The sequence below is a fragment of the Kryptolebias marmoratus genome, linkage group LG1 (assembly GCF_001649575.2).
Source record: "Kryptolebias marmoratus isolate JLee-2015 linkage group LG1, ASM164957v2, whole genome shotgun sequence".
Taxonomy (NCBI): domain Eukaryota; kingdom Metazoa; phylum Chordata; class Actinopteri; order Cyprinodontiformes; family Rivulidae; genus Kryptolebias; species Kryptolebias marmoratus.
The window spans coordinates 16,664,517-16,690,984 of record NC_051430.1 but is presented as its reverse complement, the minus strand read 5'-3'; the positions used below and the strand labels follow the sequence as shown (position 1 = coordinate 16,690,984).

The 26,468-nt window shown below is 40.1% G+C and overlaps 2 protein-coding genes across 3 annotated transcripts in view; one reads left to right on the top strand and one right to left on the bottom strand.

Moving 5' to 3' along the window:
• The first annotated feature begins 1,291 nt into the window (after positions 1–1,291).
• rasa1a (RAS p21 protein activator (GTPase activating protein) 1a) lies at positions 1,292–26,259 on the top strand. The gene is made up of 25 exons (XM_017427952.3): positions 1,292–2,536; positions 14,848–15,000; positions 16,080–16,215; positions 17,038–17,108; positions 17,663–17,780; positions 17,933–17,964; positions 18,189–18,241; positions 18,339–18,489; positions 18,655–18,733; positions 19,039–19,162; positions 19,280–19,436; positions 19,516–19,603; positions 21,354–21,434; positions 22,449–22,606; positions 22,695–22,771; positions 22,868–23,040; positions 23,139–23,298; positions 23,504–23,646; positions 23,871–23,986; positions 24,069–24,155; positions 24,266–24,333; positions 24,414–24,502; positions 24,614–24,691; positions 24,867–25,001; positions 25,092–26,259. The coding sequence occupies exons 1-25, from the start codon at positions 1,989–1,991 to the stop codon at positions 25,173–25,175; spliced, it is 3,159 nt and encodes a 1,052-aa protein (XP_017283441.1). The 5' UTR covers positions 1,292–1,988; the 3' UTR covers positions 25,176–26,259.
• ccnh (cyclin H) overlaps positions 25,950–26,468 on the bottom strand; it is a 46,198-nt gene continuing 45,679 nt past the window's right edge. For both annotated transcript variants that reach the window (XM_037977434.1, XM_017427956.3), the window contains exon 10: positions 25,950–26,378. In XM_037977434.1, coding sequence (XP_037833362.1) covers positions 26,352–26,378 — 27 coding nt within the window. In that variant the 3' untranslated portion in view covers positions 25,950–26,351. The remainder of the gene's footprint in view (positions 26,379–26,468) is intronic.

Sequence of the window (26,468 nt, the reverse complement as noted above, 5' to 3'; positions counted from 1 at the left end):
AGTTCTTTTTTTAATGTCAGCAAATCACTAATCATCAAGAAAAAGAGATGACGGGCTGCCGGTTATTCTCGAGGCGGTTAGATTGTGGGATAAAAATAGATGAGGACAGAAGATGGTTGGTATACTGTACCGTTATGAAATTAGGCAACCTTCAGTGTGCCGTGGGAGAAGAATGGTCAACAAAATGTCCTTTTTATGGCGCCAGTTGTTCAGGAACTGGTCAGTGACAGCAGCTGCCCGAAGGACACGACTGGAGATGGCTGGAGAATAAGAGCGGCCCATGGCTGATTTAGCGCAGATGACAGATGACCTTTCGGATCTATGCCGAAGACGAGCACGGCCACACTTGAAATTATTCTTTAACGCGGCTATTTTGAGATCACGAGCTAATCGCCTCATTATCTCGAGATGCCTAAAATAATCTCTGTGGGAAAATGAGGCGATTATTTTATCATCACGAGGGCGTGGGCGCTACGCTGACGGATGCTAAAAGAACACTGTCTGCTGTCGAAAGTGTAGCGAACGACGCATTCATGATTGGTGCTAAACTCGTCGGCACACAAAAAAACAAACATTTGTTTCGTCAAAACGGCAGGAAAACGAATACTTATAAATCTTTGCGAAGAAACAGGTGATCGTTTGGACAAAATATTAACTTCGCAGTTCAATACAAACCATTTGGAAAGATGGTTTGAGTAATGGTACGGCAAGTGTTACGTGATTTAAAAGATATGTCTTTAAGTTAGCGTCATGTGTTAAAAAGGGCCAAAAAATACAAATGTGAGAGTCTAATCCTCAGTCGTCAAAGACGCAAAAACATAAAGAATACACCAACTAAAGAATCTGACTGCTATTTTGCAGCTTCTGAGTGCTTTTATCAGCTTATCAAGCAGAATGCAGCATTTAGCAGGCAGATAAATTAGACCTTACTTATTTGTTGTATCAGTATCATTAATGTAATCAGGTTCTTTCATTTACTTTGCATTAAAATGTCAAGATGATCATTTTGAGTAACAAGCATTTGGTATTGCTGACTCAACCCTGGTAACTGTTTTAAAAAATATATTAAAGTGAGCAAGAACAAAATGGAGCAACATTTATGGAAATTATAAAGCTGTTCAAGTATGTTGCTGTGTTGTTAGTTTATTTTTTTGTGTGTGTTTGCCGTCCATTTGTAGCAAAGGCTGTATAGTGCAGTGGAGAGGTAGCTGCCAGGGAAGAGGCAACGATTGCCGATGTGCCGGCTCTGCGCTCCTTTAGCCGCGCCTGCTCGGTGACTGGAGAAGAGGAGCATAGAGGGAGGGAGGGGGAGAGAGCGGCGCAGCAGTGAGCGGACAAGAAGCCACCAGCTCTGAAAACCCAGAAATTTGGAAGCGAACTTAAGACTGCATCCTCAAGGAAAAAACCATAACTTCACTTAGTAAAATGCGTGTTATCACAGAGGGACGCAAAGTCCCAGGGTTATAGACGACAAGGCTTGAATGTTTGCGAGCTTTTTTTTTTGGACTTGTTGAGACGCCACCGAACTCTGAACGAAAGAAAACAACAACACTGGAAAAAAAGAAGAGAGAGACGAGGGATTACACTCCACGGTGACAATAAAGCAACACTCCCCGACAAGTGGGGCTGCCTTGGTTCCGAGGGTGAGGTGCGGATAAATCGGAACAAATTCTCCTGGATGTGTTGCGCATGTTGAATTAGCGTGAACTTTAAACTCAGGGAACAATGAAGACATAGCCAGTGAGAACTCATCAAGTGTTTTCGAGGCTGCTAGGTGTTAGCTCGACTGTCCTGTAGCGAGCGAATGCCTTGCAAAGCTAAGTGAGCTAAGTTAGCTCTTGGCTAACGCTAGCTTGCTAGCTGAACGTGATTTTGAGAAACTTTTTGCGTTGCCTCTCCGAAGCCCAAACACTGACGAATTCTTCCGAGAACGGAGGGGAAGGGCGAGTTCCCTTCTGGACTGTTTCCCCTCTGCGTATTTTTCAAACATGATGGCTGCGGAGGTCAGCAGCGAGGAGACGGGTTCGGTCACGACAGGGACAGGGGTGGCAGGCGGAGGAGGCCCCGAGACGGCCCCTTTTCCCTACTATCCGAAGCCGAGCAGAGTGCGTGTCACTGATCTGGGACAGGGGCCAGCGCCGCCAGCCGTCCGCCAGCATTCAAACACGTCTCCGGACTCGCTCCCCGACATGAGCGGGGTCTGTCCCGTGTCTGCCGGGGACACGGCGGGACCGGCGCTGTCCGCCGCAGGGAGTGGCGGACCCGGAGGTGGGCAGGCTGCTTTTCAAGGAACGAACTCAGGGACCGCGGGCGGCGCGTGCCACTCTCCCACCTCGGAGGGTCCAGCCAGTCGGATTTCACCCACATCGACGGGCCCGGATGAGCCCAGCCTCTTCCCTCCACTGCCACCGCCGCCTCCTGCCTCTTTAGGCTGCGGGGGTCTCGGCGGAACCCTGGAAGATACCGACGTACAGGATTGGCAGGAACCGGAGGAAGACGAGGTGGAGTTTCCCCTCTCTGCGCCTCCCTCAAACCAGTGAGTATAACACAAGGAAATGGTCACTGATACTTTCAACCAGCCTGTATTTNGGGTGTCAAGTTTTCACACCTTGAATCTATTTTAGAAAGCCCACAAACTTGGTTCAGCATCTATAGACTTTCTTTTTTTTGTATAACCAGTAGCTATGAAGATAAAATAATCATTGACTAACAAGTAAGTACCTTTTACTACTGAGAATTAAAGCTACTGAAATCAAACTGGCTCCAGAAGCTAAAATTTGATGATTTAATATTCAGTGTAGGAGTTACACCGTTCTTTATTTAATCTTCTTGATAAGAATTGGTGAAGCATGTATTTTTACTGTAAATGTCAAAATAACAAATGACTCATTAAGTAGATCATCTTTTTTTGTCTTTTAATCTCTCTTCTCCAAAGTTTAATAGATAAATTAAATGATATAAAATTTGTTTCCTGTAGTACTTTTTTACAGTGAAAACTGCGTGCGCTCCCCAAGTGTCAATTAAGGATTTCCCATAGTTTTATTTATTTTTTTCTTTAATGCCTGTAGAGTAATTTGAGATGGCATATGAGCCAGAACCAAGTCTGACTCAGAAACCTTGCATTTTCCCGGAGCACGCAGTTGTAAAATACAATCCGTACGTATTAAGTGTTTGTACGTGGTTTTGGGTTGAAACTGGGATACAAAATAAAAAACAAAATAAAGCCTATCCCAAAAGTAAACTTTTTTTTTTTTTTTTTTTATTAATGGTAATAGTTGTGTAATGATATTGAACAAAGCGTTGTTCCTTGTTGACACTCAGTGGAGGAGCGGGAGCCGGCTTACCTTGCCTTATCAGAACACGCCGTCGTTCCGTGGCGTTCGTCGGATCCCACTGATACAGGGATCATTAGTGATTTGCAACTGTTCAAAGAAAATATGTGGTCTGTGCAATGTCATCAGCAGCATGAAAATAACCAGTGGTTTGGCAACAGTTTTTGCAATTGACCTCCGCAGAAGAGGTATATGTTGTCGGTAGCGCAACTTTGTTTGTTTGTCTGTCTGTGCACAGGATTACTCAAAAAGTAATTATTTTGATGAAATTTTCAGGAAGTGTTGAGGTTGTCACAAGGAACAAATGACTAAATTTTGGTGGCGATCGGGATCACGATCCGGCTCCCACATTTTGTTAATGACCCCATGGCCTAGGTGGAGGTTTTGCGCTCAGAGTTCCTCAACGTACAGCGATGACATCAGTGATGATGATATCATCAGCCCCATTAGGCCATCCCACTGATAATGGTTCTCGGTGGAGGTTTGCGCTCACAGAGTTCTACTAGTTTCCATGTGCTTTGGTATGATAATTAGCCACGTGCGTATTGCTTTCCTTTTAAAGAACTGGAGCAGCTGGCATTAAAAGAAAAATAGATGTGGAAAGTAAAGGCTTCACCAATCACAAAACACTTCGACTTTGACCAAGACCCAATATATACAACAGGAAGACATCATGACAGCGTAGCTACCTTCAGGTATTCTGTCTGTTGATGTGCTTATAGCTAATTCCCAGGTCACTCTTTGTTCAGGATCTCATATAAATTCACACTGTTCAAAAGCCTCATTTTCTAAAGATGACAAACCCTGGCCTTTTTGACTAATTGCCACATTAAAAACGACTCCATTTGCATTTTTTCACCATGTTTATCATATACTGTATGTCTTCTTTTGGAAGATGCCACAGAAGTTTGTCTGCTAACACTTGGCTGTGTTCAGATTCTCACTAAGAACTCCACTGTACAGTAAGTCTGTGAAAGAGTGGACAACTCCAACCAGTTCTAGCATGGTACCCAGAATGCAATGAGCTGTAACGTTGTGTCCCAGCAAGATTAACCAAATCAGTCATTGATAGAATTCAGTAAAAATATCAGTATGCTGAATCGTAGTGACGGATGCAGAAAATATTCATCAAAACTGCTTTTTGTTCTGTGTATTCGTGTCCTGAAGCTGAAATTGACTGAATCTAATATTCACATCTGCCCTCAGCTGTTATTTATTGGTCGAACTGAAAGTCTAAACTCCTGGTAATTAGCACCGCAACAGGTGAAGGTTAATTGGAAAGCTGCTAGTAACATGCATTTCATTCAGTCTTGTCAGTGCATGTCATCAAGACAAGTAGCATCTTTATCCTCGTCTGCCTCTTCTGTTCCATCAGCAACCTGTTCTGTCATGCCTGCATCACGGGCTTGGTAATAACACAAGCGCCGAGAACACGTGCATAAATATCCCTAGCATTCGGTGGATGAACAAATACCACCCTGTTTACTTTATTACTGCTTTATATACTAGATTACCTGAAGCCTTTTTTTTTTTTTGCCCTGGCTTAATGTTAAAGCACAACTCAAGTTACCGCATTTCATGTTTTTATCTAAGTGCTTTATCATGCTAGAGAAGAAGCAGAAATAATTTTGAAGAAAAAATATTGCGTCACTGTTTTATTAACATCCTCTTTTCAGTCTTTTTACACAGCAGACATTGTATTACAGATGAATAAGATTTCGTCTCTGACAGACAAGAGGCCGGCGTAAAAAGAATCAGTAAAGCGTTCTGATTGTAGCATTACGACTGCAGCCTGTGCGTATTATGTAACGGTAGGCAATTTTACGAAATTGCAAAGGCACGAAAACAAGCACACGTCAAACCCCATTTATGTGCTAGCTTTGAGAGATCCTGAATTAACCTCTCCTATTTGTTTCAGTCTCATTAGAGAACTGCTGAGCGTTGTCATTTTCAGCTCTTACTGTGAGATATGGAAGGGACTGTGCTCGGACTGTGGATTCAGCTCTTATTTTAGGAGCCACTTTATATCTCCCTGTCAGATTACTGGGGAGGTGGAAGGCTAGTGTTTTACCAGTTTTGCTTTTATCCTGGTAATGGAAAACTTAAAATACAATGTGAACTGCACTCAGAACTATTTCATTGGAAAGCTTGCAACCTGTCCAGTGAAATAGTTGTCCTTTTGTAAGTAAGTGGCCTTGATTTCCCTTTTTTTAGTTTTGAAGTCAGTTTTCAGTGATCTTTACACTTTACACAGCAGTGACACTCAAAACTAATCTTTTCAGTTTCCTGTTGTATTTAATCAACTTCAACAAGGCACTGAAGCTGCACAAGCTTCTTGTTTGAGGTTTGTAGTAATTTCTTTGGTGGTAGTGAAGAATAGAGCGGAAGGATGGGCCGCAGTCTTTTCAGTTTTGGTTATCATTACGACCTTTGGAGTTGTGGCAGAGTAGACATACTCAAAAAGGCTTTGATGGAAACTGAAAAATCTCCTGCATTAAACCGAAGGGTGTGGATGTGTTGACAGATTGTGACAAAAAAGTTCGTCTTTCTTTGTTCCATTGTTTTACGTTTTAAATTTAGACCTGAATAGTTTGCGTTTGATGTTTTATCCAGCAAGGCCGTGGTTGAAAATCAACTAAATTCTGAATGTAACTTCAGATAGTATTGTGATGCGCATCTAGCCAAGTGCCCTCCATTGCTAAGAAAGTGGTTCCAGAGTAGTTCTGTGTTGGCCCTGCTGTGCTTTCATACTTCATTTTTTAATTTTTTAATTTTTTGTTAGCACGTTTCTGTCAGTTGAGGCCAGTTTCGTTAATACGTTAAACAACTTAAGCTGCTGGCTGATCTTGCTTAGTTTGGTTCCTTTAGTTTTGCCCTGCAGCAATAGTGAAGTAAGTCACATTGGACAAGATTTGCTTGGTTTTTTACACTTTGACCTCTTTGTGATGTTTGTAGTCACTGCCCTTCTTTGGCTTAAAATAACTTTAAACCATTTGGCATTTCAACTATGTGCAGTATCTGTCATTACCTGATGTGAGTTGGAGTTTAGTGTGAGTTGTGCAAACATAGAGTAAGCGGTAGTGGTTAACCTTTTTTTTTTTAATTCCCTACCCTGTTTACATATAGAAAACTTCCATACATTGTACTTTGTCTCCAGCTGTTTTTAGCAGCTGACTGATGTAAAGACACTCCTGTTAACGACACCTTTGTCTGTCTCATGGGTCTTCATAGTAGTACAGTTCTCAAAAAAAAGAAGAAGTCCAGTCATAGTTTGACATTTGAGTAGATTAGCTATTAATTTTAGTTAATTGTTATAAATTCCAACTAATGTTAATTTATTTTGAAATCCAACAATTTTTAAAACAAATTTGGATAAAATTTTTGTTATAAACGCAATAATAATGCAATGAAGTGTGTTCTAGCCCAAAGTTTGTCAATTTATTTAAGATTTTTCTTGTTGTTTTTTTTTTATGGAGTTCAACAATAGTTGAAATTTCACTATGAGCTATGTAAAAACAGCACAAGCCTTGGTACGAATGCTGTAAAAGTGAATACTCTTGTGCATGCACGGTTTAGTAAAGTAGCAACTTGCATGAGGAAACGACAGCTGCAATGTTATCGCCATCCAAACTCCCAGTAGTCAGTGGGCAAAGGATGGGGTACACTCTGGAAGGGTTGGCAGACACCAGTCACCAGTCACTAACTAACCTAATGTGCATACGCTTTTTGAACTTTTCGGACAAATCTGGAGTACTTCGGAAAAAAAAAAACGCACCCATGTGCAGGTAAAACGAAGTCCACACAGAAAGGCCCCAGCTACTAGGCGATAGTGGTAGCCACTGCAGCGCCACGCAGCCCCAGAGCTGCACAACAGTATGTATTAAAGAATCAATGCAGTGCTTTTATTAAAGTTTCACACTGCTGATGACTTAAAGATCATGTTGTTTAAGCTCAGCTGTGTGTGTGCGCGCGCCCCTGCTGAAACACATGGCCCTGCGCCAGAGCTTAAACAAACTGCGCATTGGGAAATGAGTGGCTGATTTTGAGTTTCCACGAAGATTAGAGGGGTTTAAGTCATAAAGGGTTTCCCTGAGGAGGTGGTGCTAAGAGGAAGGAAAAAAGAGGAAAGAAACGTTGGATTTGGAGATCAGCAGCTGTGTGAATGAGTTTATCAGACTTATAATTCGGCTGTGGAAACATTGCTGTGACCATGTTGGTGATTTTGCTCCAGTACTACCTAACTTCTCTTTCTGAAGTATGGTAATGAGTCTGAAAGTCCAGTACATGGACCATGTCATATAGTTTGTTCCCCAATGGAGGTTTTTCTCTGTTGCAAAAAGCGTTTTGAGTTTGGTTCAAGTATCACCCAGTTGTTCGACCGGCGAGCCCAGCAAGTAAATTCTAAAGTTACTGAAATATTTTGTGCTTAAAATTGATAGACTATCGCAGGCAGTGTTGGTCTCTGTTTGCACTTTGCCCCACAGATACTCGTCAGTCTCCTTGCCATTATAACAATGGATGCATTGGTTTATAGTTGGGCCTACTGACTGAAATGTCAATCTAACTTTTAACTGGATTCCAACTTGCATTGATAAGTTAAGCCTGTAGATTTCATGCATTTTCAGTGTGTTACACAATGTCCCGCCATGCCCTTCTAATACTCACATTGCCATGCCTTTTCTCTTGTGCATCCTGTTTTCAGAATGAGTCATTCATTGTGGCCTTAGCAGGATTCTCAGAAGCAGCCAGTGTTGTTTGTCGAGTCCCAGGATTTTGAATTCCTTCTCTATTTATTTGGACTTATGGAATGATAAGTTACAGGGTCTGCTCTTGTATAGTGCACTTTTAACCTCATTTTAGTTCTTCAAAGAGCTTTTACAAAGTGTTTATTCACCCATTTACTCAAAAACTAATACCGTTTTATTTTATTTTTGCACCCCTCATACACAGAGCTATTTGTTTTGAATCACACACAGATAAGCTTATTTGTAATACATTTTTTGTAGTCTTGCATATTTTGATTTTGCTTAGCAAACATATAAATAAACTGAAATATTTTATTTTTTGCGCCAGTTGGTCAAGAGTAGCCAATATACATAACGTATATTAAGATTGCAATAAATGTACAATGTTATTGTCGATAAATTGATGTTTGCTTAGTGATAAAATAAAACAAAATTCTATTTCTAGTTTAGAGTTGTATCAGACATATACAACTATTAATTATCAGTTTTTTTTTTATCTTGGGGAAAATCTGTGTTCAAATACATTTTTTTATGCATGCAGTTGTCGGTAGTTACAATAGATTAAGTCTTATGACACAGGATATGAGTTATACTTTTTTTTATTTACATATGGGATTCACAGGTCAGCCAGTCAGCTTCCTTTTGTTCTGGATCCACAATATTTTTCTGATTTTTGTCAAATAATTGTGTCCGTCTGAATACTTAACTGTTACCGTTACTTTTACAGTTATTCATCTTTAATATACGGCCTTGATTCATCATAAGACATTGAATTGCTAAACAATCACTTATCAACTGTAGTATAAATAGAGATTTACAATAAAATTACAATTAATCATCGACTGAAAATGTATAGTTATAAGAGCCACACATTCTCTCGTTTTTGTGCTTCTAGAAATAAAATTAGATCTCAGGAAGAGTACTGGTTGGATAGACGACAGTGAAGCTTATCATCATTGATGTAATGGTGTTATTTCAGGAAGGCTTACTCACAGCAGGAAAGCTGAGATGTTGGCTTATGTTCCTATATGCGTGTCTTGGTGTTGAAATTCTTGTTAGCATTTAGGCAGAACACAGTTTAGGACTTATAATTGACTCTTTCCCATCTTAATCTATTTGAGGTCTGCCTCTTGTTGTGTCAGTTGCTTCTCCTGCATGAAGAAACAAGCTGTGAGGGTTTATTATGTTCGAAGTGTATTGTTTTGCTAAATTGTAATCTGGTGTAGCATTGATTAATTCATTTAGGTATTTAAAATGTGTTTTTACTTTATTTATTTCAGAAATAAAACCTAGTTGGTCATCATGATCTTAATTAAATGATTGGAAATTTGACAAACTTTTTTTTTAAATAATTAACTTGGGAGCAAATCTAAATGCTACCATTTTCAAAACCCATCCCAGCTCTCGTCTGTTGTCAGTCATCCCCAGCTTTCAACCAATTTTTTTCATCTGTTGTGGAAACATTAAGCACACAACATAAAGTAAATGATCAAGGGATCCCAGTTCCAGAAGGAGCTTTTTGGCTGATTGGTTAGAGCATAAACCCAAAACAATATTTGCACTGAAAGCATTGACATTTGGTCATTTGCCAAGTTAATACTTGTTGTGAGAGTGAAACCATTTGGCACACTGAAAATGCGCAGGTTTCACATGATTGCGTGTTTTGATGTTTAAACACCGCATGCTGTAAAGAATTAACTCTGTGAAGAAGTCACAAGGTTGTCTTTTTTTTTCTTAATCGTACATGTGTGCACTTTGAATGTTCATATTCAGCAGAAAAAATGTGTATTTTTTTTCTTTTTACTTTTTTTAGTGCACATATGCCTCTCCCTACCCGTGTGTCCCTGTGCTTGAGAAGCCAATGGGCAGCTTGCTTAGGATGTGTGCTTTTTTTTTTCCAGAGAGAAAGCGGAGAGTAAGAGAAAGTCAGAGCAGGATTACGTGAGAGCAAAGAGCAGAAGGCTAGATTGTGCCTCAGCAGCTGAAAGATTAACTAGTGTCTTTTTTTAAAAATTTCTTTCTAAAGGATTACAAGACAAAGACTTAACAATGCAATTTTTAAATTAGTTAGACAAATTAATCACCTAAATGCATATGCATCTGTTTGCATCATTGCATCCCTCTGGTTGTCTTCCTTGGATGTGGCTTGTTCAGACTAACTACAGGAGATGACTGTACCGGGGCTCCAGCTGGGGAACATCCGAAAGCCTCGCGTGGATCTAGAAATGCCTTTTCTCTGCTCGCACTTTTTAGCAGGCCAACAGCGATATCGGTGGAGCGGGCTCACCTTGTGAGACTGTACGGGACACAGGCGGGAGATGCAGCAAAGGGTGAACTCGACGTAAGTGAGGTACTTAGTCACCCCTCAGCTCTTCCTTTGCTTTTCACAACAGTGAACAATTTTGATTATCAAAAATCTTCTGTAGCAACCAATGTGTCACTTGGTACTTTCAGGAAATATTGTTTTAAAACAAAATTGGACAGAAAGTTATAATAACTAGGCTTTGAACACATTAATGCCACGATCTAATAAGCCTGCAAACATTTAAACCTAAGCTGGTCAGTACGCATAGTTATTGTAAATAACAAGTAATATTGTTTGTTAAATAAACTGATACAGCTCACTAATATTGCAGCCTGTTTTCCAATTATTATTGCTACAATTACTGAAGATCGTGACTAAGAATTGAAAGCTTATTGCTTAACATGTATGCTACATGAGCAGCCTGGAGTTTTATTAAAATACTTCATTCATTATTGGTGGCTCTGCGGGGGTTTGGTCCGCTCATGCCTCACGAGTGTTTTACAAGGTGTAAATTTTTTATTTCGTAAGGATGTTTAAGCCGAGCAGACACAGCACTGCTGAACACCGCTTCAGTGATGTGAGCAATCCACGACGGAAAGATTTTGTTCACTGAAATCAAGTGCGACTGGCACCGATGCCTTCACGTGTCATCCTGTGCGCACAAAATGTTCACATTGTTGAACCCTGCTGAGCAGCTGGGTACCCATACGATTCACAAGATCCCAATTATGAGAGAAGTCATCTTGTAAGGTTCTAAGCTGTCTGTGGTCGCAACACAAAAGGTTTGGACTGTTCAGCATCCTGTGCAGGTTGCCACATGCTGGGCTTAAGTGTGGAAACCGTCAACAATAGTGGCTCCTATTTATTTGTTGCTTCCACGTGCGACTCGTCGCTCATCTGATTGGTTAAAGGTTTGCTTGTGATTTTAATAAGCAAATTTGTTCATCTAATCTCCTGCTATATATTTGTTTGAAGTACTTGTGTTTTCCTGAAACGTTTTCGTGGTGGATTCCCCAGCGCTGTAAAACAAACCGTGTGACACTTTGTTAGATTCCTGCAGAGGTTTGGTGTTTTTGACTTTCAAATCATTGTCTGCCGGCGTGCCAACATTCGTTTCTCAATGGCGCTTACACAGCATAAAAGACTATGACTAATTGACATATAAATAGTAATCTGTAAGTAAACGGTTTTCTTTTGTTTTTATACTTAGTGCATTTGTGACATGTCAGTTCATATTACATACATATTGCATATCCAAATATCACAGCACATAATGCTCAAACAAATACACTGTCTCTATATGAGAGCATCAGTAGCATATTTATTGAGTTAAGTTTTGTGTAGGAAATAGGTCGTGCTAAGTACCCCGAAAAAAAAAAAAAAGAAGTCTGAAGCTCAACTAAAAGGCATTGCTAATGTACTGTAATGCAGTGTTTCATTACTTTTTGATCGTGATGAGGGCTGGCAGTACATCTGTGGAGATGTTTAAGTACGAATGCACCCATCAGGTCGGAAGGCAATTTCAAACAAACGTTTGAGTTGAGTTAGAGATGGGTGGACTGATGGGCAGAGATGGTCACATCAATCTGCAGCTGTCCTGTTGCTCTTACTCTGCCTAAAGATGGGGCTCTAGCAAACATGAAATAATGAAGAAAATCCAACTCCTCGGGTGTGTGGTGTCAACAAAATGTCAGTTCAAGTGAACTAATAACACTTAAAATGACATCAAAACTTTGGTATTATTACATTGTAGTGTTGTAACTAATTGTGTTCGACAGCAGGATCAGCAGTTTTATTTTAGAGTTTGGACTGGTTTGATGTGTGTTAACTCTGGTTTGTTTATGTTATTGTCAATTGTTTCATCAATATTATTTTTTTTTCACGGTTGATTCATCCCATTTCTTTAAATACATTTTGGGCCTTTATGATTATTATCCTGTGTTGTTCTAAAAGCCTTAATTAAGTCTTAATTAATGAAGGGGCATCATTTAACCTTCAGCCTGAACTTTATTCAGGCTTTGTTTCAATGCTAAAAAAAATAGCTTTAAAATTAACATTTTAAGAGCTTAGTTAATGGCCATTAATGATCGTTTTAAGCTATAAAATGAGCTTTGTTGCCCTGCGATATAAATTTGCTTGAACAAAGTAAGTTTGTGCATGTTTCTTTTTTGTTGTTGTTGTGGAACTATTTGTATGTTTTAAAAAGAGAGGTTTTATGACCATCTGTTTACAGAACCAAAATGGAAATCTGTAAAATTTCGTGCTCAACATCATCGTTTTTTGTGCCTTTGCAGGAGTTGGTCTTAATTCAGTCCCTAGCTTTAGGCTTCAGATTGATTAGACTGTGTCATGTCAGTGAAACATTAGTGTCCAGTCGTGTCTTCAGATTAGAGTTCAGCTGCTAACCTTTTTTTTAAGCGCCATCATGTGACCTCTCTCCTCAGTCCTCAGGCTCTCTGATGGCAACCTTTTTTCTTTTTTCTTTTAATCTCCCTGCCCTTTTCTATTCACCTCTTACTCAGCTGTTTAACTGTCTGATATATGAATGAAAAAATGTGACAGAAGTTGCAAATCTATGCTGCTAACTCAAAAATGGGCTTGTGAGGAGTTCTGCGGCGAAGTGGATGCGTTCTTTAAGCGCCTGCAGAATCAAAGTGAAGAAGTCGGATTGGAGGAAAATTGGAGCTTTGCGTTCCTCTTAACCTAAGAAAATGGCAAAATGAACATTCTTGAAAATATGCCAAGATAAGCATTCAAAGACGAGTCATTTTTGTGTTTGTTTGTTTGTTGTTTTCACTGAGTTTTGTTTGAAATACAGTACACAGACCAAAACAATAAAACTAAAATAATAATTTGACTTTATTTCCTCAAAAGGCTCAGGCCCAGCGTGGTTAAACTGAGCCAAGATACCTCTGTGCTGCCTGCTGTACGTGTACTGACATGACAGGGCATTCCTGAATTTGATAGAACTGTATCCTATCATCACCATGGCCTCGCTTAGATTCTGTTAAGCTCACTGCCCTCCTTGTATGCTTTCCAAGGGCCCATTTCATATGGATGTCCAATCTTTATTCAGCCCACTTTAGATTCATAATTACTGGCAGAGCTGATGGAAGATAATCAGTGTTCTCAGACATTCAGAGCTACCTTTTCAGGGAGGATTGTACATCACTCTTGCTTCTGTTTTTTTACATCACTTTAAATAGGCAAATCTCTGTCTCATCGCAAAAGCTGGCTGATGCAGCTCTGGGATACGCATTGCCTAGAAAAAAGCAGCATATGGATCCTGCTGCTGTATTAACAGGAAGCTGCCTGTTATTCTAAAAACTGAACTGTGATCCTAATGGAAAAAGACAAGAACCCCCGTATTGATGGTTTATGTGATCCGGCTAATGAACGTAAGCAATTCTGAATTGTATTTATTGTTTCTATATATGCCGGTATTGCATTACAAGAACAAAAACAACATCTTGGATTGGTTGTACAACAGAAATGAGGTTTTGATTTGTAAATAGAGCAGAAAGCCGAGCTCCTTGTTAAAGTCGAGCATCTTTCTGTCAGTTCAGATATATGCAGTGGTTGTGCCTTGCATGTCTTGCAGTTGGAAGTCTGACATTGACTGCTAAAGCAGTGGAAACCATAACTGGCCCTTAGGTTGTTTTTCATGCTGTATAATTCTGTTTTGACTGTGATGCATCTGAAGGACTTTTGAATCAGGTAAATTGTGAGTCTCTCTTGACCTGGTTCAAGGATATACATTTTGTGTATGAACTGAAGTTTAGGTTTAGTTCAGTTCTGCTTTCTGACATTTCTTTTTTTTCCACAATTATCCTTAATTCTGATCTATGTTTATTTTGTATAATTCTCCTAAGCTTTACCTTTTTATGAACTCCATGCCTCTGCTGTACTATAGATCTCAGCTGCCCCTCCTAGGTATTCTGACCATAAAAATCCTCCCAGATACTCTCATGGGTGTGCTTGCTACTTTTATTCTACACAAAAGTATCATGATTTTTGTGTTTACAACCACAGACTTTACTAGCATAAACCAAATGGCAACAGCTTTGGTTTCCAGTGAAAAGTGATCCTGCTGCACCTCGATTCATTCTTCCACCACTGGATGTTTTTCAGTTCATTTCCCCGTGTTTTGACAAGAGGCATGGATCTAAATTTGGAAAGCCATGTTAGTTTGTTATCCCAGCTGCCGAGACCCTGTTAAGTAAACAGTTTGTACCTGAAGTTGTCACAAATGTGGTCAAGTGTTGTTTTTAATCCAAGGAAGCAAGTAGTGGTGGAAATACCAAATGGAAAAGCTTCAGAATTTATGTATTTAAGTGGTTACCTTTTTAGATTTGATTCTAGAAAAATGTCATTGTAGGACAACTTCATGGGTGTTGTGCTACATTTCCATAAGCTGTTTTAAATTCTGGCCCTTCTAATTCTCTCCCTATCCGTTTTCTTTCAGGTGGTACCATGGCAAACTAGACCGAACCATCGCAGAGGAGCGTTTGCGCCAGGCCCGGAACCCCGGCAGCTACCTCATCAGGGAGAGTGACCGCCGGCCCGGTTCCTTCGTCCTGTCTTTTCTCAGTATGACCAACGTTGTCAACCATTTCAGGTACGTTTCACGTGAGCAGCAAGCTCAGTTTGAATCAGCTGTTTTTATCTTAAAGTCTTCCATAATCTTACAAACTCTCTTCAGTGGACACGATCAGGAACTCTGGTTGTAAATAAGTAGGTGTGTTTTGTTTTATAGGAATAAGTCTTCACCTGATTTAACCTCAACAGAGCTTACTAGAAATGGACAGTGTTGTCCACAAATTATATTTTGGTGTTTACAGGCTAAATTACAAAAATATATTTATACTTCTTATGTCACCTTCCAAGTGCAAATAACAAAGGTGTAAATAAACAATGACGGGCCTTCTCTCATTGAAAATACATACTTGATATCAGGGGTAGGCAACTGCCACTATCCTGCACGTTTTCCTTGTTTCCCTGCTCCAAATTACCTCTTCATGGTCTGCAGAAGCCTGTTAATCACCCATTGATTCAAATCAGAGAAACAAGTAAAACATGCAGGATAATGGCCCTCGAGGATTAGGGTAGCTCTCCCCTGCTTTATGTGCACATAAAAGGCAATATTTAAATTTTCCAACAACATAATCTACAAATTAATTTTTCAGTAGTTACACATGTGTTGCTGGAGTGCTGGATTTAACAAATATTTAGAATAAAAACCCCTCCTGTTTGTGAAAATACACATCTTTAAACTTCTATATTACATGTTACTACACATTTATTTGACCAAATCATTTAATCAGACTGCTGTCCCTGTCCCAGTATACATGCAAAATAACAATAGATTTATAAACAGAAGTATGACAGGGGGCAGTGTGCCCATGCTCATTGGTTTTGGGCTTTTGCCAGTTGACTTATTAGCTCACAGTCCACAACAACTGGTTAACCATTACCATCTTGTTATCTCTGTCATCACAGGGCTGTAATAAACGTACTGTGTGCTACTTGTTCGTTTTAATGAGCCGTTTTGTTCGTATTGTTGTTTAGCAGTGATGGGAAACGAATGTTGACTCAGTTCAAAGAGATCATTTTTATTCGGATTTTCTATTAGATTCAACAGAGTGATGAGTCCGTATATAAAAATAATGCTGTTGTCACTTGTTGTTTCCTCTCCAGGATAATCGCCATGTGTGGGGACTATTATATTGGTGGTCGGCGATTCTCTTCTTTATCGGACCTGATCGGTTACTACAGCTATGTTTCTTGCCTACTAAAAAATGAGAAACTGTTATCACCAGTGGCACCTCCTGAGGTGAGATCAACATGTCTCAGACTCTGAAGTACGATGTTTCTAAGATATTCCATTGTTTGTGAAGTTGTGCAGAATTCATCCACAAGCTTTCATTTTTGTTCAAACCCGAGGCAATGTTTTTCCATCTTTTTTTTTGTTTTGTTACTGTTTATCCTACTTGTTTTTTTTTTTTTTTTTTTTTTTTTAGAATAAACTATTCAGATACAACCAGACTACATATTAAGTTTAACATTTTAACTAATAATCAAATTTGAGCTGAAGCAGTTTAACATTTAATGTCATTTATTGACGTTTTGGGGGTTTTGTGGCCTCTTTGATAGTGGTTTTCATACTTTTATAGCAGAACTTGGTGCAGCTGCTATGTCATTGGAAGCTTTTGTGTTTTCAGTGATACTTTTGTCAAATAAAAGAAATTTCCCTAAATAACCAAACACTTCTGACTGTTTAATGTCTAAGAAAATTATTCAAAACCTGACAGTCAAAGAAGAATATGTGTAATAAAGCCTTATCTCTAGAAATATTGCATCAGATCAAATATCTGATGCAATGTCAGTGTTTTTAATTGATTGAAATGCTCACCTTTTTGAGTTGACTCTTAAACTTTGATTCTTTTTTTCCATATGGTTATTCATTGTACAAAGGAGTAATATTTTCACATTCTCCTACTCCTCCTTTGTCCTTGAGCTGTATTGAGGTTGTTTTAAAGCAAAGCTCAGGCTAGTAACAATGCTACTTTTGTTGTATTTGCACATTTTATGTTGTCAAATAATTAGTCGAGGCCAAGTATGAGATTTTTATTTCTTGTTGTGTGTATTTCCACAGCCTGTAGAGGACAGGAGGCGAGTCAGGGCCATACTTCCATACACCAAAGTGCCAGATACTGATGAGATCAGGTAAGCCTCACACTTGGAAAATAACCTTTTCCCTTTTTTTTTTTTTTTTTTTTTTTCAACCCATTGCTTTCCTCACTGATATTAATAATCAGACACAGACAAGCAGTGATGTCTCAGGTTTAGAGATAAAGTGTTTGCCTATGTTGCTCTCAAACAACAGCCTGATTTTTGTGGAATGCCACAACAGCCTGCAAAGCACATCATCTGACTTATTGAAAAACAGTCTTGTTCTTGTCATTAAGCTGCAGTAGGCACACTCACTGATGAGCTCAGCTATCCCCGATTTCCTAAATCTGATAAACATCTGTCCAAAGTCGGCCTCAACACTTAGTGAGCCTACAGAGCCTTAGGCTGGACTGTATAGCCATGCAGCCTGATCTGTCTCTAATCTTATGTCAGTAGAGACACCTGCTGGCTGTATTTGGGTACTGCAACCTGTTGTCATTTAACTTTATTTCAGTTTACCTGTTGTGATTACACTTTTCTTGTTATAAGCTCTGTACAGTGTTGCAGTATTCATTTTTTTGTCTTTATATTTTGACTGGTATTTCCAGCTTCCTGAAAGGGGACATGTTTATTGTTCACAATGAACTGGAGGACGGCTGGATGTGGGTCACTAACGTTCGCACAGAAGAGCAAGGGCTCATTGTGGAGGATCTGGTGGAGGAGGTGGTGAGTAAAACACAACAGGAGGATTTCGAACCACGTGGAAAAAGTTAATTAATGGTTTCTTACTGTACAGTGACCATATGTGATGTAGATCAAAAGAAATCAGTGTAGGGAGTGCTGGATTTTGACAGATTTCTGTCTGTGGCATTTTGCAGGGCCGAGAGGAGGATCCACATGAGGGAAAAGTGTAAGCTGCAAGATAGAAAAAACTTTCCTCCTTCTGGGTTACATGTTTCTATGATGTGATAACTTCATCCAACATATTTGATAATGATTGTCAGTTATAAACTTCAGCTGTATGATGTTACAAGATATTACGCGTCTTGTCAGTAAAGCATCTTTACGTGCTCTTACACAATCCTGTTTGCTTTGTTCCTTTTGTCTCGCTGTTCTTGAATTCTCCCTTTTTAGATGGTATCATGGAAAGATCACCAAGCAGGAAGCTTACAACCTTCTCATGACAGGTAAGTTAATTTTTGTCTTTTGTTCTAAAAGTTATTATTGACAGAAGACATTTTAATCACCTTCTCAACGCCTTCTCTTTCTTGTTTTATTTCATAGTGGGTCAGGTGTGCAGTTTTCTTGTCCGGCCATCAGACAATACACCCGGAGACTACTCCCTCTTTTTTCGTACCAATGAGAATATCCAAAGGTTTAAGATCTCCCCAACGCCCAACAATCAGTACATGATGGGGGGGAGGTACTACAACAGGTACGTCAGCCGACGTGTCGGACTTCAGTGGGTGGCGAATTAAGAATGGGACAAAACATCAAGCGCTAAATGAAGCACTTTGTGCTTTTTGACTTGTGTTGGCATGATTTACCGTTGGGGGACGGACTTCATTTAATCTGCTTCGCTGTTTGTTTTCTGCGGCAGCGTTGATGACATCATTGACCATTACAAGAAAGAACAAATTGTTGAGGGATACAATCTGAAAGAACCAGTTTCAGTGCAGGTAAGCACTTCAGAAGAATATGTGATTGTCGTCGCTTTACTCATTGGAATGGCTTTGTCATTGTACGCTGCTTGGCAACACTCAAAAGCAGACATTCCTAAAGCCTAGCTTGTTGTCAGGACTAAATGTTTTGATAAAGTTGACTGAATCTAAACTTCAAGAAATAAGTTTTACTCTTTTGTTATTGAATATCGACTCTAGAACCTCCTTTGGCGCAGCAGCAGAAATGACACTTAAATGTATAAAAGAAGTATCATCAGACTTTCTTAGTAAATATGTAATGGTTTGATTTGTATTCACTGTAGCACCAGGAGCAAGTACTTACTGACACAGTGGATGGGAGAGAAATTTATAACACTATAAGACGAAAAACAAAAGATGCTTTCTACAAAAACATAGTCAAAAAAGGCTATCTTCTGTTTAACAAAGGTATCTGTACCATTTTGTTCAGCACTGTAGTTTCCAGCACATCACAAATCATATCATCTTAGTCTCGTTTTGTTGTCAAGTCAGCCAGGGCCCTAACGTTTTCCCTCTCGCCGTCAGGAAAGGGCAAAAGGTGGAAGAACCTTTACTTCATCCTGGAGGGTAACGATGCGCAGCTCATATATTTTGAAAGTGAGAAGCGAGCTACCAAACCCAAAGGGCTGATCGATCTGAGTGTGTGCTCCGTGTATGGGGTCCACGACAGTCTGTTTGGCAGGTAGGTAAAGTTTTAAACGGCAGCGGGTTTCTGAGCCACGCAGAAAAACGAACTGCTCTCACCTGTTTTACTTCCTCAGGCCAAACTGTTTCCAGATCGTTGTCCAGCACTTTAGTGAGGAACAGTACATATTCTATTTTGCGGGAGAGACCCCAGACCAGGCGCAGGTAATAAAAGATTTCATTTATTTATTTATTTATTTATTTATTTATTTATTTATTTATTTATTTAAATCAGTTTTGACATTGGCCTGGTCCCAATACTTGCACTCCACCCTACGCCCCTCTATGAAGCGTGTACTCAGTTGAAGTGCACAGAAGGGTTCGTGTGCAGCAGGTTACAAGCGTGCAAGAACTGGAGAATTGGGACAGTACGGGTTACGTCATCGACTTGCACCTCTGTGTCATAACTGCGACATCCAACATGGCAGGACCGGTCCCTGTTTTTGTATTTTAAGAAGGTGTCAGTACGATTTTTAAAAGTACAGTTTAGGTATTTTTGCTTTCCAAAGTAATTGCAGGAGATATTTGGCTGCTCAAATGTGTTTTGTTCTGACTTGTTGAATACAGAGGAAAGTTTGATAGTATTCACTCATGTACAGCAGAGTTAAACAAGAATTATTTCCATACTTCACATTTGAAAACTGCTTTTGTCGTGACAGACGCAGCTTGCTCTGTCACCACTGCCATATTTCTGCCGTTTAATTCAAAACCCTTTCGTTGTCAATAAAGATAATAATAAAAAAAAATTTAAAACGTCACATGCAGCAATGAATTGTGGGTAAATACTTCGCAAAAGTCGGCCTGGATGCAGGCTTAGCCGAAGGGCGGATGTGGTACACAAAGGGGGCGGGGCTAAAGAGCACTCCGGAGAAATGGGACGCACTACGCACTCAAAGCCTTCAGCATGAAAGCGCAGTTGAAGGACACGAGGGTGGAAGTGCGAGTATTAGGACCAGGCCTTTGTCTGAAAACATTTTTCTTTTTAGTTCAGCGTTGGATCAAGTGTCAACTTGACCACTAGGTGGCAGTGTTCCTTTATTCTTACAAAGCCTAATCATACAGTTAAATAAAGTTAACTGACTGGCTTTTTTTTTCTTTTTTTTTGTATAATATTTGGCACTGCAGTTAGTTAAAAGATTTACTTCCAGGAACATGTTCTTTGTTTTGCCTTTGCAATTAAAAATGTACCCAAGGCTGCTGCTGATTAAATGTTAGTCTGTGGTTTTTTTTTTTTTTGGTGAACCAGTTCACATCAAAGCTGAGCTGAAGCAAGAAAATGAAGCTGACATTCTTTGTACCATAGTTTCAATCTGTCCAGTTACAGCACTGTGCCAAAATCTTAAGTCACCCTTCATTTTTTTCCCCAGACTTTCTGAAGGTCTTTCACAGTCTTTGCTCAAACATAGGCCGATTTTAATCACTTTCTCTTCCATTCTTGTACCTGAACATTTTCTGAGGAATGCTGTTTTGCTGATATGCCAATTATTGAAACCAAATTAATCATTAAATTAATTAAAAAAAGGAATGAATCTGTGTTATGCCTACACACAACATGCAACTCCCCATAACACACAAGATGATTTTAATTTGGATCCTTATTTTTTGTCAATTTCTTTTTCTTTTTTTTTTTAAACTAGAAACTTGTCAGCGAAAAACAAGTTGTCTCCATTCCTTTCTTTATTTTGGAAACCACATTGTTCCTGGAAGAAAACATGTCTTTTTATACTCGTCAGGTTTTGTTGTCTGTCAGATTGCCTTTGCTGCTGGTTGCCAGTAACAAAATATATGTAAATATATGCTTTCACTTTGTCCGTTTAATTGCTGCGTCTCAAACAAGTTTTCCAGTTTCAGGTAGAAAAAGGCCACAGTGTGAGTTTCAGTGTGAGCAGAGAGCTAACCATAGTTGTTTGTGCAGGATTGGATGACATGTCTTCAGACGTTCTGCAGTAACCTTAAAAAACCGACAGCACCCACTTCCAACAAGAGGCTGAGACAGGTGAGTATTCAGTGAATTCATGTCTTCATTTAGATGAAGCGAAGAGCAGTTGAATCCAAAAGTTTTAGGTATTTACACTTCAGACATTGTTTCTAAATTTTAAAGCAGTATTTATTCTTAAATCCTTACTTTTATTAAATTGTTGTATTCCCTCACACCTACAACATGCATAAAACATGCTTTCCTTTTGTTGGTGTATATTACATAATTCTTCATTTTTTTTTTTGCAAGCAGCAGCATTTGGGCAGTTATAGCTGTTTTATTTCTGTTGTATGATAAGTTTGTCCATTTCTGACCCTCTGATTAGGGCTCTAGTTTAATTAAACAGAGGATCTCAGGTGGGATGCTTTTGTTCCATTTTATATGTTTTATATAAAAAGATCCTGATGGGAAGGGAGAGGGAGTGTAATAATCTGTGATAATCTTCTGGGCAGTGGTTAGGACCCTCTTTGCTGCAGTGCAGCTGGCAAACCACGCACAGATGCAATGAGTCTGTTTGTCCTCTGGGTGAAGTGGTTCTTCTTGAGGAGTCTCAGGAAGTAAAGTCTACACTTCTGTTCCATCAGCTCCTTTGAATCAAGGATTCCAACAATCTCTTCATGCTTCCCTCTCCGTTGAATCGAGTCAGTTGTCTGTTCTCTTTGTTCGGCAGCCAATACCGGACTTCTTGGTTTTGGATGTGTTCAGGATCAGGCTGTCGTCTCTACAGCTCCAGGCAGCTGCTCCGCTTTGTCCTAACAAGCAGACACATGCCCCCTCCAAGAAACGAGCCCTGCTATCGCAGTGTCATCTGCAAATTTGATGATGCCGTAGCTGGAGAGGGCAGGGGAGCAGTCGTAGACGTAGACAGTGCTGTGGAGGGACTGAGAGCTCACCTTCTGGGAGTGGTCAGACAGAAAATCGTTTATCCAGAAGCAGATAAAAGACCGAAGTTTATCGTGCCGGGGAAAACGCTGTGCTATTACAGTCAATCAGTGCTTAACGGTGTGTGGCTGTTGCTGAATTTTCTCTCAGGTTAGCAGTCTGGTGCTGTATGTGGAGGAGGCCCACAAGCTGCCAATCAAGTATTTCACCAACCCCTACTGTAACATCTACCTGAACAGCGTCCAGGTTGCTAAGACACACCCAAGAGAAGGGCAGAATCCCGTCTTCACTGAGGAGTTCATCTTTGAGTAAGTGCTTGGTTTTTACGTTTCCACCCCTGTGCAGTTCATACAGTTCATTTGCAGAATTAGAAAATGTATTTTTTTCTTGTTTCAGTGACCTATCCAGTGAAATAAACCGATTTGAAATCAGCCTGAGCAACAAAACAAAAAAGAGCAAAGAAAATGACATCTGTAAGTACAGCAGTAAATGTAATAAAAACAATGTTGTTTTGGCCTGTACTTTATTATTATTTTTTTTTATTTCTTCACATTATTGTTTTCCCTCAGTGTTCATGCGTTGCCAGCTACATCGTTTGATTAAGGGCCAGATGATTGACGAGTGGTTCCCTCTGAGTTCCCACATTCCTCTGAAGGGCATCGAGCCGGGCTCCTTGCGTGTACGCGCCCGGTACTCCATGGAGAAGATCATGCCCGAAGAGGAGTACAGCGAATTCAAGGAGGTTCGATTCACCGAGGAATGACTCTGATTGCAGCCTCTTTTATTACCTGCCAGCACGGCCGTCGAGTTAAAACCCTCTCCTTGTTACGTCCTCTGCAGATGATCTTGCAGAAAGATTTTCACGTAATCTTCGCGTTGGCGAACGTCTGTGGTCAGGACCGCACGTTACTGGCAAGCCTTCTGTTGCGGATCTTCAGACATGAGAAGGACGAAGCGTTCCTGCTCATGAAACTCAATGAAAAGGAAATTAAGATGGAGGGTAAGGACAAAACTCGCCGCGTGTAATAAACAGAGCTGAATCAACTCGAAGGACCAGCGCAGTGCTTCGTATTTATTTGGATAAATCTCATTAACGCGAGGTCATTCTTGGTTCGTTTTTTGGCTGAGGGACTTTAGCTGGTGAGCGTGTGTGACAGCGTGCAGACGTGTTTCTGTAACATTATCTTCCTGTGCACCGTTTCCAGACGAGGCCACGACGTTGTTCAGAGCGACCACACTGGCCAGCACACTGATGGAGCAGTACATGAAGGCCACAGCTACCCCCTTCGTCCACCACGCGCTCAAAGACTCGATCCTGAAGATCATGGAAAGCAAACAGTCCTGCGAGGTACAGAACTGCACGCTTCTTACTGCAAACAGTTATTGGGACAAATGTACAAAATACCACAAACACATTTAGGAGCGGCTGATTTGTGTTTACCTTAAAAAGTTATTGGCATTAAACGCTACTTGCCTGTTATGATTAGTTGTTTTTGTGGAGTGAGATAAATCATTTCTCTCTGGTCATAAAATGTAATGAATTCCATCTCATTTATCCGTCTTTCTTTCCAGCTGAACCCTTCCAAGCTGGAGAAGAACGAGGATGTGACCATGAACTTGGCCCACCTTCTTAACATCCTGTCTGAGTTGGTGGAAAAGATCTTCATGGCTGCTGAGATCCTCCCAGCGTAAGCTTCAATTTGTCCGTGCATCACACATTTTAACACTTCAGATTCAGACTTCGATGAACAATCTGTCCTTTGCAAACAGAACATTGCGGTACATCTACGGGTGCCTGCAGAAGTCCGTAAAACAGAAGTGGCCCAACAACACCACCATGAGGACAAGAGTTGTAAGGTAAACAAACGGTTATATAGGTGGAGGCCTCATGAGACCTTTTATTTTTAAATAAACATGTTTTGTCTGATTGTGTTTAACTTGAACCGTCTCCATTTTTGTTTTCCTAGTGGCTTTGTCTTTCTCAGGCTGATCTGTCCGGCCATTCTCAACCCCAGAATGTTCAACATCATCGATGGTAAGAATCTGCTGGAAACCTGTTTTTGTTTTTGTTTTGAGACTCGTGTTAAAATGTATGGGTTTTTCTTTCCCCTGCAGATCCCCCATCTGCAACAGCAAGTCGTACCCTCACACTGGTGGCCAAGTCTGTCCAGAATTTGGCCAACCTGGTTGAATTTGGTGCTAAGGTATCAACTCTTTCAGCCTGAAAGCATCCTATGTAGCTTTAATATAGGAGTAGTTAAATGGACTGTGTAGATTGTTGGCATTTGATTGCCCCCCTTTTTGTGTTTTACCAGGAACCCTACATGGAGGGTGTCAACCCTTTCATCAAAAGCAACAAGCATCGGATGATCATGTTTCTGGATGAGTTAGGGGTGGGTTCTTTGCTTTAAAACTATTGGATTTCACAGAATTACTTTGTTTTTTCTGTTTTGTAAACTAAAGAACAAGTGTAGATATCAGCCAGTTGTTAAAAGTAGTTTAGCATGACTACAGAGATTATCGTGTTTGTTTAACAAGCTTATAATAAAATATCTGTTGTGTTTGTAGAATGTTCCTGAGCTCCCTAAAGCCACGGAGAGCTTTACGACAGACCTGTCGCGGGACCTGGCCGCGCTGCATGAGGTCTGCGCCGCACACTCAGCTGAACTTCGCACCCTGAGCAACGAGAAGGGCGCACAGCAGGTCAGACACAGAGACAATCACAGCAACACTTCAGCTCTTTGAGCTCTACAAGTCTTAAATCTCTCTTTTCTTTTTTTCTCCCCCCTCCAGCATGTGTTAAAAAAGCTGCTAGCCATCACAGAGCTCCTCCAGCAGAAGCAGGCTCAGTATGCCATGTCCAACAGCAACAGGTAGTACTGCACTCCTCTGCTCCCATCTCCCCATCCTTGCGTCAAATTCACCTCCTCCTCCCCACCCCACCCGGAGTGCAGCCCCGTGGAGACGTAGCATGCTCTTCCCTCATCACCATGGCAACCCATCCGCCACTCTCCATCATGTCTTCCTTTGGTAGTCCCTCCCACCCCTCCTCCCCACCTTGTTCTCTTGTCTGGTTCACCACAAGAGAGCTATGCAACAGCAGCGGCCGAGCACAACGAGCGACGCTGGCCTTAAATATGAAAAGGAAAACAAAAAAATGAATCATCAATGACTGAAAGCTGCAAAGAAAAAAAACTTCACTCATGGACTGTTTGTACTCTGATGTGTACATTTCATTTCCTTCATCATGAGGGCCAAACATTTCAGCAGGTTTCTTTGGACCTACTGTTTTGAGAGCACATGTTGCCAAAGTGCCCCCACCCCCCCAACAACAACACTTCCTACTCAGTATGAGGAAACTGACATGAAGAAGCTAAGTTCTCAGCCCCCTTCAACGGTAACTGGATCTGAAGCGTTAATGCTTTTATACTGTAATTAGCGACTTAATTTTAAGGTTGTGACAATATTTGCTGCGTGCTGAAAGAAGCATTTGTCTTTTTTTTTTCTTTTGTTTACCAGATTGGAACCTTTTTAAGGAAAGAAAATTATGGTTATTTTATATGAATAAATTCTCTTGCTGGAATCATGAGTTTAAGTGAGATGAACTGAATTTTTCTGGTCATAATTATCAGCTATATTTGATTACTGGGGTAAAGTATTTTTTTTTTTTTTTTTTTCTTATTGCCAGATAGGACACATAATCAAAAAAAAAAAAGTAAAATGTTTACAGTAGTAAATTTTGAGTCGTACAGACTGTATAACAGACATGCATGCACTTATTAAACTGTTTTTGTAAAGTAGCTTATGGAGTTGTTTATTTTGCCATGACGTGCACAAAATATTTTGTGACACATTTAGGAAATTATATATAGACCACAGAAACTTGTAAAAAAGAAAGGAAACTAGTTTTATTTTCTCTGCAAAAAACAAAAAGGCTAACCAAAAGTGCACTTAACACAAACTGATATTTGTGCTGATTTGTTTTGGTCATTTGTCATATTTATAAAATACTGAACTCTTTCTTTACAGCCTCCTTCCACAACAACATAAAGCTCAGAGGAGGTCTTCATCACTCCATTCCTGAAATGAAAAAGATTTGAATTAAGAACGAACTAATACTTTTAAAATAAAAAAAAAAAAAGCTAAGAAAATCCGAGAATATTGTCTCAC

Coding starts and splice junctions, on each gene's coding strand:
- rasa1a (XM_017427952.3), top strand. CDS start 1,989: ATGATGGCTGCGGAGGTCAGCAGCGAGGAGACGGGTTCGGTCACGACA. Junction 2,537..14,847: donor TCTGCGCCTCCCTCAAACCA/GTGAGTATAACA, acceptor GTTTTCTTTCAG/GTGGTACCATGGCAAACTAG. Junction 18,242..18,338: donor TTACAACCTTCTCATGACAG/GTAAGTTAATTT, acceptor TTTATTTCATAG/TGGGTCAGGTGTGCAGTTTT.